We start from the raw sequence: 10,889 nt of genomic DNA, 5'->3' as shown, positions 1-10,889 counted from the left end.
CAAAGTCAATGAAGAGAGATATGTCACCTGACATGTGCCTTGAGCATCCTCTGTCGAGAAACCATCTTCTCTCGGTAGTCTCGAGGCATTGTACCTGTGACAAGATAATTAACAAGAGAAGGTACCCAATTGCTTATTGGGTCCTGAGTGGTGAGGAACGAAATGGTTGCATTTGGGCATCCATTGATAAATGCCTTTAGGAACTAAAAACCTCCTAAATCTACATTTAGCAATGGAATGGCCTTTCTTGCAACAATAGAGACAAGAGAAAGTTACATTTGGATTGCTTTTGCTATCTTCATCTTTTATAACATATTTATATTTTTGATATGGATTAACCATACTTTTTCGAAAATTAGATTTGTTGATAGCAAAAGTAATCTTGGGCTCAAGAGCCTTGTCAAGTTTGGCTTTTAGGTTTCTTACTTCACCTTGCCAAATGTAACAAGTATCACACCCAAAGTTCATCATTCTACTTTTAAGGTCCTCATAACTTGTTTTTGTGCTTTCCACTATGGAAGCTTTAAGTGCCTCAAGTTTCCGTTCGGACTCTTGAATTTTATGTTCCAAATGAGAAAAAAATTTCTTATTTGAGGCAAGCCTTTTAAAGGCCTCTTTCGCTTCATAGTGTAAAGTATCAAAAGCAGTTTGCAATTCATGATGAGACATACTAGAGGATTTTTCATATTTAGCATGTCGTACCTGTTTCTTTTTGTTCTTTTGATGAGCAGAAAGACATAGATTTGCATTTTCATCTTCATCACTAGAACTTTCATCATCGGAGGAGTCGCTATCGCTTTCCCAAGCTATGTATGCTCTCCTTGGCTTTGATGGTTTCTTGTGTGATTTGTATGAATCTTTTTCTTTTGTCTTTTTGTTCATCGGACAGTCCGGTTTGTAGTGACCCGGCTTTCCACACTTATAGCACGACCCTCTAGTTGTTTTTCCTTTTGAGTCATCATTTTTGGAGAACCTAGATTGCTTCCGGAAGTTTACCAAGTTCTTCTCGGAATGTTGGATGTCGTTCTTTCTCACGTAACGGTTGTAGCGTTTGACGAACAGCCCCATATCTTCACTCTTGTCCTCTTCTTCTTCGTCACTCGATGAATAATCACTTTGCTCTTTTGCTTGAGACTTTGAGGAGGAAGTCTTTAGAGCTATTGATTTCTTTTCACTCACCTTTGCTTTGTCTTTCTTGTCTTTCTTTTCGTGTTGTTCCAGGCTTAAGAGAACTTGTTCGTGCTCTTGTAGTTTACCGAACAATGTTGTCAAGTCCAATGTGGTAAGATCATTTGCCTCTTTTATGGCGGTCACTTTCGGCTGCCATTCCCTGTTAAGACATCTTAAGATCTTATTAGTAGCAATATCATTGGAAACAGGCCTACCAAGTGAATGTAATCGATTGATGAGATGAGTGAATCTCTTTTGCATGTCGGCAATGGTTTCCCCTTGCTCCATGAAAAAGAGATCAAACTCTTGTGTTAGTGTATTGATTCTAGCCAATTTAACATCATTTGTCCCCTCATGGGCAATTTGTAGTGAATCCCACATGGCCTTAGCAGTAGGACAATGGGATACACGATAGTATTCATCTACACCTAATGAGGAGATTAGGATATTTTTGGCTTTCCAATCATAATTGTATTTCTTTTCATCATCATCGGTCCATTGTGCTTCGGGCTTAGGCACCACTTCGTTGTTCTCATTGGTCATGGTTATTTGAATTGGACCATTGAGAATAACATTCCATATTTTTCTATCTATGGAATTTATGTGCACCCGCATACAGTCTTTCCAATAACTATAATTTTCACCAATGAAAACGGGAGCTCTATTGTAAGCCCCTTTAGGTTCGTTAGCCATTTTCTATCAACGTTGTATTTTGAAGCACAGAGTGAACCGGAGCTCCTGATACCACTTGTTAGACTATGGCACGGATCTAGAAGGGGGGGGGGGGGGGGTTGAATAGATCCCAATTAAAAAATTGAGTCGGCGCTACCAATTTAAAAGAAAATTGGTTTTGAAAATTTGTTTTGAATGCGGAAGCGGCCGAGGAAAATTTTAGTCTAAAACGAACCGTTATTGGAAAACCGGATATGCGTTAAGCTAATGGATTAGAGATAAAATGAAATACAAATCACTACACTATTTGCACACTCAATTGATGTATTTCACTAACTAGCAAGCCTAGTTCCAATGATCCAAAATACCAAATTAAACTGAGTGCAAACTTAAGACAACTTTGGCTTATGCAAATTCACAAACACTTGGTGTGCATACACTCCAAGAGATATTTGAGTTGAGTAAGGAATTCAAATTTATCTAGTACAATATACTATTGTACTTTGTATTCAAACAATCAGTTTTAGTTTCTTACTCAACTTATATCAACGTTTGGTAAAAATGCTTAAACTAAAATCACTTAATTTTTAAGCTGAAAAGCACTTATGCAGAAAATTAAAGAAGACAGAGATTTGATGAGGCAGTTCCCCCGCCGTCCTCGCTTCGGGGTACGTCTGCCCTCAATTCTAAAATTAGAATTGAGATGATTAATTAGATATCACCTGTGAAATTTAATCGTTTATACAAGGATTGCAAAGCATGTAAACAACAAAACTTCCAATGTGTTGAATGATGCTTCCTATCCTTGCTCCTTGATTCAAGATGAATCAAGACCTTCGATCGTTGATGCTAGACCTCCGATTCCAGCCCCTTTGTTGAAGAATCTTCCGTTCTTCAAACCCTCGGCCCGGATGATCTCAAACACAACGAGTCGAACCCGAATCCTTCACTTCAATGCCACCGAATCCACTACTAGACTGATGACACTACGCCAAAAACTGGAATAGACAGCGCCCCTTAGAGGGCGCTTTATTACAAAAGCGCACTCTAAAGTGAAGAGAAAAAATAAGGAGCATACTATTGAAATAGACAGCGCACTTTAGAGGGCGCTTTTGTAACAAAGCGCACTCTAAAGTGAAGCGAAAAAATAATGAGGAAATGGAGGGACACCAATAGAGGACGCTTTATTGAAAGCGCCCTCTAAGGGTAACCTTAGAGGGCGCTTTTTAAAAAGCGCTCTCTATGTCCATGTACATTTCCAGTTTATAAGGCGCTTTTGGAAAGCCTTAGAGAGCGCTTTTAGAAGCGCCCTCTTAGGCCCCCTTTAAAGGGCGCTTTTGTAACAAAGCGCCCTCTAAAGTGAAGCCAAAAAAATAATAATGAGGAAATGGAGGGACAACAATAGAGGGCGCTTTAGTGAAAGCGCCCTCTAAGGTTACCCTTAGAGGGCGCTTTTAAAAAAACGCTCTCTAAGTCCATGTACATTTCCAGTTTAGAAGGCGCTTTTGGAAAGCCTTAGAGAGCGCTTTCAGAAGCGCCCTCTAAGGTCCCCTTTAGTAAACATTAAAATTATAACATATACTGCATGTCTCTTTATTTTCCCTCTCTATAAGCTATTTCGTTTACGTAACTGGGTTTTCTCTCTACTGCGATTACTCTCTACTGCAATTACTCTCGTCCTTCGTTCGTTCTCCCTCCCTCACCGTCATCGTCGCCGTCGCCTTTTTCTGCTGCTGCGTTCACGTTCACTGAGTTATCTGCGTCCACCGTCACTGTTCACTTTCTTCTCCATCGTTACCGTCACCTTGAAGGTATTTCTCTTCTCCATCGTTACCGTTCACTTTCTTCATGTGTTTGATTAGGGCATTTTCTAAACTTAGTTTTACATTTTGTGCATTATGTTGATTAATGTTGTTTAGGGCAAACTGAGTTTTTTATTTCTGATTGAAAACTGATATCATTTGAAGTGTGTTTGAGCTTGTGCTTGGAAGTTTGATGATTATGGATGCAAGTTTGTTCATGTTCCAAACACCATAAGTTTGCATTGGTCTTTTACATGCAGTAGGTGTGTCTGAGTTTGTATTCAATAATGATAAAAAAAAAGAGTTTAGATTGTTGTAACATGAGAGAAATGGAAGGTATATGAATGTGTTCACGTATTGAATCATTGTCTTCCTTGGGTCTTATTGAATCATTTCTATATTACAGATAAAATGGCTAACCAAGACGATACCCATGACGCGAATGGATCACGTAACAATGTTGAAAAAGAAATCAAACGAGGATTGACTGTTATGAAGTCAATCATTCGTGCAAGAGACAAGGGTGTAAAATTTGAAGTACATTGGAGTGCTGAAGACCAACTAATTGAGCCTAACGGTTCAATGTTGGCAAGTTACATTGGTTTCCTTGTTCGACAACATATTCCGATTACATGTGATAATTGGAGAAGTCCGGACTTGAAGGTTGGCAAAGAAAAAATATGGTCGGAGATACAGGTACTTACCATATATTGTTATATGTTTTTTTTGTTGACTATTTGTTGACCATATATTGTTATAATATTACTTTATAATAACACACTCCATGTGTATGTTTTTTAGAGATCCTTTCACATCGATGAAAGCCGACAAAAATATTGTATTCAATTGGCCGGAAAAAGACTCCGAGGATTTCGATCCTTTTTGTCCAACAAATTTCTCAAGGATGAGGAAGGAAAATTTGTTGAAGCAGAATACTGCTGCTGTACACGGTGAACACAGAAACACTCTGTTTTTTGTTGCATCAACTTTGCAGCCCTGTATTGTAGGCAGAATTTAGGACTTCTCAAAGTTGATTTCTTGTTGCTTTGTCGTTCATAAAATACACCACTAAATTCTCTGTGTTTAATTTTTAATTTTTTTTCATCAGGCTTGTGTCTCAATAGAGGATGGGTATCTACCTAAAGTTACTTTTGTAGTGGTCCAAAAGAGACATCACACCCGTCTCTTTCCTGTCAACCCCAAAGAGACCGATAGAAGTGGAAATATTATGCCAGGTTTTTTCAATATATTTCTCAACGCAGCTGGTATATATTATCATTTGAATTTATCACTTTTTGCTGATTTTGTTGTTCTAAATTGTCAAAGGAACCGTGGTAGACACCAGCATTTGTCACCCTAGGGAATTTGATTTTTACCTTAACAGCCATGCAGGAATTCAGGTAATATTAGCTATGTCATTTAACTTTATGCCATTGTTTACTATTTGTTGCTCAATCGCCTTTTGACAGTTCTGTGTTATTTGCATTTGGACGTGTTCTTTTTGCAGGGGACTAGTCGACCAACGCATTATCATGTGCTGTATGATGAAAATAAATTCACTGCAGACCAGCTACAGAGTTTGACCAATAACTTGTGCTACACGTAATGATATGATTTGCTTTTTTAATCTTAATTAATGTTTTCTAAACTTGTACTGTTTTCATTTAATTTTAGAAGCCTTCTGATACTATTTTTTTCCATTCAGTTATGCGAGGTGTACTCGATCTGTCTCAATAGGTTTGTTACTCGATTCCCTTTGCTTGTTTTTGTTTTAGGCTATACAAAACTTTAGTTTAACAAAAATGTTATCTTGTATGCAGTTCCTCCTGCCTATTATGCACACTTGCTAGCTTTCCGCGCTAGATACTACATAAGTGAAGTTGAAAATTCTGATTCTGGTTCTGCAAGTGGAAATAGGAGTGCCACCAACTTTGTGTCGACTCTGCCATCTATCTTGGAAAACGTCAAAGAAGTAATGTTTTACTGTTGATCTTGATTTGTCGTACAAGCTTCGAGGATAGATTTGGGAGTTAGGATATTCACCATGCCTTTTTTGGATATACTACTTATGCTGCCATCTGTTTTTTTGGTTGAGCCTTATTTTGTATGGATGTGCGATAGAACTACTAGACAGCTTTTGGATATACAGAACATGTTTGCCACCATGGGTGGATGGGCGTTATTTTGTTTAGTATTGGTTAGAACTACTAGACAGCTTTTGGATACAGTGGTCACTGGGTGTTGGTTGCTATGAATCTTTCGAGACTAATAGTGTATTATCTCGATTCGTTATCGGGTGATTGGAGTAAATATCCGAGTATGAAGAAGACGGTTGACGCGTAAGTGAAATTCCCCTAAATATTCGTGTGTATTTGTATATTTAATTATGTCTGTCAGATTGATCTCAATATACGTTTTTATTTTGTTAGGGCAATAATAAAATTTAGATCGAAAAAGAATTATCGTAATAGGAAGGACATTACCTGGGTCAGAGTTCAGGTATATATTAAGTATCTTATTTTTGCTTATAATAGTGTTTGTTTTTTTGCTTATAATAGTGTTTGTAAGAAATTAACTATATATATATTGTTTGTTTTTCTGTGTAGTGTCCTCAGCAAAATAATTCGGTCGATTGCGGATTTTTTGTATTGAGATTTATGAGAGATATAATTGCGTTGAATCGTATAGACATCCCAAAAATGGTATGGAATAATAACTTAGGGTTTATTTTAATATTATCGGATATTTCATCTAATTTGTTACTAAATCATGAATATGTTTTATTCTCTTAATTGTAGTACTTTGAGGAATACAAATCTTACTCAAGAGCTCATTTGGATGAAATGAAGGATGAATTGTGTCAATTCATTGTTGATCAAAGAATCATATAGCTAGGTTGTATATTGTTGTACATATATGTATGGAATGTTGTTGTTGTATGCTGTTGTTGTATATATGTTGTATATTGTTGTTGTACTTTTACTAAATCATGAATATGTTGTTGTATATTGTTGATCAAAGAATCATATATTAATGTTGTATATATGGAGGATTAATGTTGTATATAAATGGATTCATGTTGTATATATCAATGGATTAATGGTGTATAACATTGGATTAAAGGATGAAATCAATATGAATTTTACACTTTTGCAGCATGCGAACAGGTTACCAATTAAATATCCACTGTTTTTCAAACAAATTTTTTTAAAATAACTAACACTTTAGAGGGCGCTTTGTCCAGAAAGCGCCCTCTAAACACTTTACATTGACAACTTTAGAGGGCGCTTTTTCCTGAAAGCGCCCTCTAAACACTTTACATTGACAACTTTAGAGGGCGCTTTTTCCTGAAAGCGCCCTCTAAACACTTTACATTGACAACTTTAGAGGGCGCTTTTTCCAGAAAGCGCCCTCTAAGGTGTCCCTTTATGGACCACTCTAGAGGGCGCTTTTTTCTGAAAGCGCACTATAATGTGGCCACTTTAGACAGCGCTTTCTCCAGGAAAACAAAGCGCTGTCTTTACCTATGCCAGCGCCACTTTAGAGGGCGCTTAAAAGCGCTGTTATAGGCCAAAATAAGCGCCCTCTTTTCCCTTATTTGGCGTAGTGTGAAGACTTCCTCTTCTCAATCACCTTCGCTCGGCTGAATATTGATGAAGCGATTCGTGCAAAAACCCCCAAACACAAACCCGTATTGGAGGACAAAACCCTAACGGTTTTATTCAAGAAAGAACCTGCCACAAGCTTCAACCCGAACTGGATTCTTCGATCACAGCTTCGAACCTTATCACCTTTAATCGATCACAAACCACATCAAAAGTAATTGTGTGCAGTTGATGTGTTGTGAAATGTTGAAGATGAAGATGATGAGTCTTGGACACCTTTTTCACTCTTTCTTGTTTCCTTGAACACTTGAACTCAAATTAGTAAATGTTAGTTGATAAAAGTGTTTTGACTTATATTTATAGTAACAGCTTACCAACCAAAAATAACAGCTTTTCAAACAGTGGAAAATACTCAGAAAACTGAGTTTACGCCCGAGCGGTCGACCATAGGTCGGCGTGCGCTGACCCGTGGGGAATGCGCTGACCCCTATGGTCGACTCGAAGGTTTCATGCGCTGACCCGTGGATAGCATCACTATGCCATGCGCCGACCTATGGTCGACTCAAGGGATTTATGCGCTGACCCGTGAGCTATGCGCTGACCCTTATGGTCGACTCAAGCAATTATGCGCTGACCAATCTCCAGTTTGTCTGAGTTATGCGTTGACCCGTGGCTCATGCGCTGACCCTTGCGGTCGACTCAAAGCCTCCATGCGCTGACCTATGGTCGACTCAAAGCCCTGCAAATTTGCAAAAATTCAGATTTTTGGTTTTTGTGGTTTTCATGCATTTTGTCATGACCACATCTTGTCCACATATGTTTTTAAGAATTATAACAGATTTAGATAATCATAGGAAAGGATACGATAGGTGATGTGTTGCATTTGTTTGTAGACGTGGAATCGACAATGCCTATTCATCTATGATGGTCATTTGTCATCATCGAAACTTGCGATCGTATGTTGTCTGACACTTTGCCCTTACACTCCATGAAGAAAACAAAGAGTCTAAACGCTTAAGATAGGTGACTCAACATATCCAAGTAGTGTCTGATTTACCAATTGATAAGAATTCAACAATTTTGTATGAAAACAATGATGCATGTGTTACCCAGATGAAAGAAGGTTGTATCAAAAGTGATAGAACGAAGGATATCCCTCAAAAACTCTTCTCATTCAAATAAGAACTCGAAAGAAACAAAGAGATTAATATTCAATATATTCGTTCGAGTGATAATGTGCTAGAACTCTTCACAAAGGCACTTCTTAGATTAGTTTTCAAGAAGCATGTATAAAATATTTGAATGCGCCACCTTCAAAATCTTTTAAGAAAAACTATATATGTTTGGTTGAGGGGAACATAATGTTGTACTCTTTTTCCCTTATTAAGATTTTTATACAAATGGACTTTCCTAATAAGATTTTTAACGAGGCAACATATGTTCCCATAAGATTCTCCTCGAAAAACTTTAATGAAGCACCACGACAAATATTTCAAAAGGAGAATGTTATAAAATATTAGAAAATACTAATTATTCTAAACACGCGTCTTACTATTATTTTGAAATATCTATCTAAATTATCAACTTAAAATAGTAATGTGAATTATCTATCATAATGCCAACTTAGAATAGTAATGTTCTATTTACAATGTCAATTTAGAATAGTAATATAAATTATTACATTTATGAAGTAATTGTAATTCTAGTAGTATAAATATCTAATTTAATTCAGATAAAGATACACCATTTTCTTTGTGAAATCTAAGAGATATCATAATACTTTCCCATCTCTTTATTTCATTAGTTTGATATATCATAAAATTTCAAATATCTGATTTTCTCAACAACTTCTAAAATTTAGAGGACATTTTTGTTATTTAAAAATATTTGGAAAAATTTTAAGAATGAGAAAAGAAAAACTCTTTATTATACTCTTATCTTATGAGTCAAATTTTTGAATTCACATTCTTAAATGCTAAATTCACTTACAAAAATCTAGACCATTGAAGAAAAAAAATCAAATGATTGGCGATTGAAATAAAATTTTGATATTCAAATCTTTCTAACCTTTTTTCAAGACACATCTCCACAAAACATTACATGTGCTCTTATATTTGATGATTTACTTCACCCTAGCTAACATTAACAAAAACAAAAGAACTTATAACATCCTCACACATTATCCAAAAGGCTTTGTTTGTAAAGTAATTAAACATAAACTCTAACAACAAATCATTGTGTTATAGCGAGTCATGGGTTTTCATTGTGAATAGGTGGTTTCCGATGTGGTTGTGCATAATCCATCTCAACTATGTCTTCTTCATTCTCATTGGTCTTTGTAACCATTGTTTCTTCAACATGGTGTCTAGCTGGTCCAAGCATTGACCTTGCATGTCCCCTCTCATCCTACACAAACAAGCATACGTCTCATCGTTTTCAATCACTCAAATAACATTTCTCAAGCAACAAACACGAATGTATATGTCACAAAATGTGTAAGTTAATGTTTGGACTTTCGCACAGTAAAACTGAAAATGACTTACTTGGTTTACAATATGAAGTTTGCAAATAAAGTTATTGTTTTCAATCCCAACTTTTTGAATTGTGTAAATAAGAATTCACCTTATATGAATTCTTCTAAAATAAAAATAAAAATTTCTGTCTTCTATTACCTTTGCTACGAGCAGAAGAGATGGCGAACCCGTATGGAAAGATGACCCTGCAATAAAATATAGACCACAATAATTTACTAATTACTATTATAATTAAATAATACTTATACACTATGTAATACACACAAGAATCAACAAAAGGGTGTTAGAAAATTAAGCACCTACGATCACTATCTTCAAAGTTGACGCACTGCTACAACCCACACAAATGTTTATTTCATTATTTAAGATTTTTTGTTGCTGTGCTGGATTTTCCTCTAGCTTATCGAAATGAGGTTTTGTTGTGTCTTTTTTAGTAAGAGGACGAGGGGTGCATGCATGCAAATGCAAAGAACCACAGAGGATGAGGAGGAGAACAAGAGGAAGAGAAGCCATGTTGAGATAAAGGTTTTTATGAGCTTTTTCTAGGGTAAGGTTGGTTTCACTTATAATGGTAGAATAGAAGGTGCATTGTTTTGGAAAAACAGAGAAAAGAATAGAAGGTGCATTAAATGTAGGTTTTGTATGGGATAGAGGGTGCTCTTTAATAGAACATGGAGGTGTTTGAGAGTTAAAACTTAGAAACAAAACTGAGGATATCTAGGGTCCACAATTGTCCCCTCAACACTATTTGAAGATCATTTTTAAACACTAGGGACGCCTCATTGCGATACCTACCATAGGCTACTACTATAACTGAAATAACTGCTTGTGAATTTTGATTTTAGGCCAATAACAAAAGAGATTGATTAAATGCAACTTATTTTAACCGCAAAAAGAGAAACAAACTTACCCTTAATAAAAATACACTAAATAGTTAGAGTTTCCTAAGATTAATAATACCCTTAACAAGATACATAGAGTTTCCTGAGATTAATAAGTGAAAGCCACTTTTGGAAAGTCAAAGACAAAAAAGAAATATTTAATAAAAGTATATGTCATTTCTAATGTACCCTATAGTACCGATAACACTTCTTAAGTCAACATGG

The 10,889-nt window shown here is 36.2% G+C and overlaps 1 protein-coding gene across 1 annotated transcript; it reads right to left on the bottom strand.

The window, feature by feature from the left end:
* Positions 1-9,299: 9,299 nt before the first annotated feature.
* LOC127121567 (uncharacterized) lies at positions 9,300-10,392 on the bottom strand. Its single transcript, XM_051052033.1, has 3 exons — positions 10,083-10,392; positions 9,922-9,968; positions 9,300-9,655 (listed from the first exon to the last, which is right to left on the bottom strand). The coding sequence occupies exons 1-3, from the start codon at positions 10,294-10,296 to the stop codon at positions 9,500-9,502; spliced, it is 417 nt and encodes a 138-aa protein (XP_050907990.1). The 5' UTR covers positions 10,297-10,392; the 3' UTR covers positions 9,300-9,499.
* Between the last annotated feature and the right edge of the window lie 497 nt (positions 10,393-10,889).

Source organism: Lathyrus oleraceus, chromosome 2, assembly GCF_024323335.1.
Source record: "Lathyrus oleraceus cultivar Zhongwan6 chromosome 2, CAAS_Psat_ZW6_1.0, whole genome shotgun sequence".
Taxonomy (NCBI): Eukaryota; Viridiplantae; Streptophyta; class Magnoliopsida; order Fabales; family Fabaceae; genus Lathyrus; species Lathyrus oleraceus.
Note: the sequence above shows the minus strand (reverse complement) of the source record. Positions and strands in the feature narration are given on the sequence as shown.

What these genes read in the sequence shown, in the direction of transcription:
- LOC127121567 (XM_051052033.1), bottom strand. Translation starts at nt 10,296, where the DNA reads ATGGCTTCTCTTCCTCTTGTTCTCCTCCTCATCCTCTGTGGTTCTTTG. An exon ending in TTTGAAGATAGTGATCGTAG is followed by an intron (nt 9,969 to 10,082) that starts GTGCTTAATTTT and finishes ATTTTATTGCAG; the next exon opens with GGTCATCTTTCCATACGGGT. An exon ending in CTCTTCTGCTCGTAGCAAAG is followed by an intron (nt 9,656 to 9,921) that starts GTAATAGAAGAC and finishes TTGTTTGTGTAG; the next exon opens with GATGAGAGGGGACATGCAAG.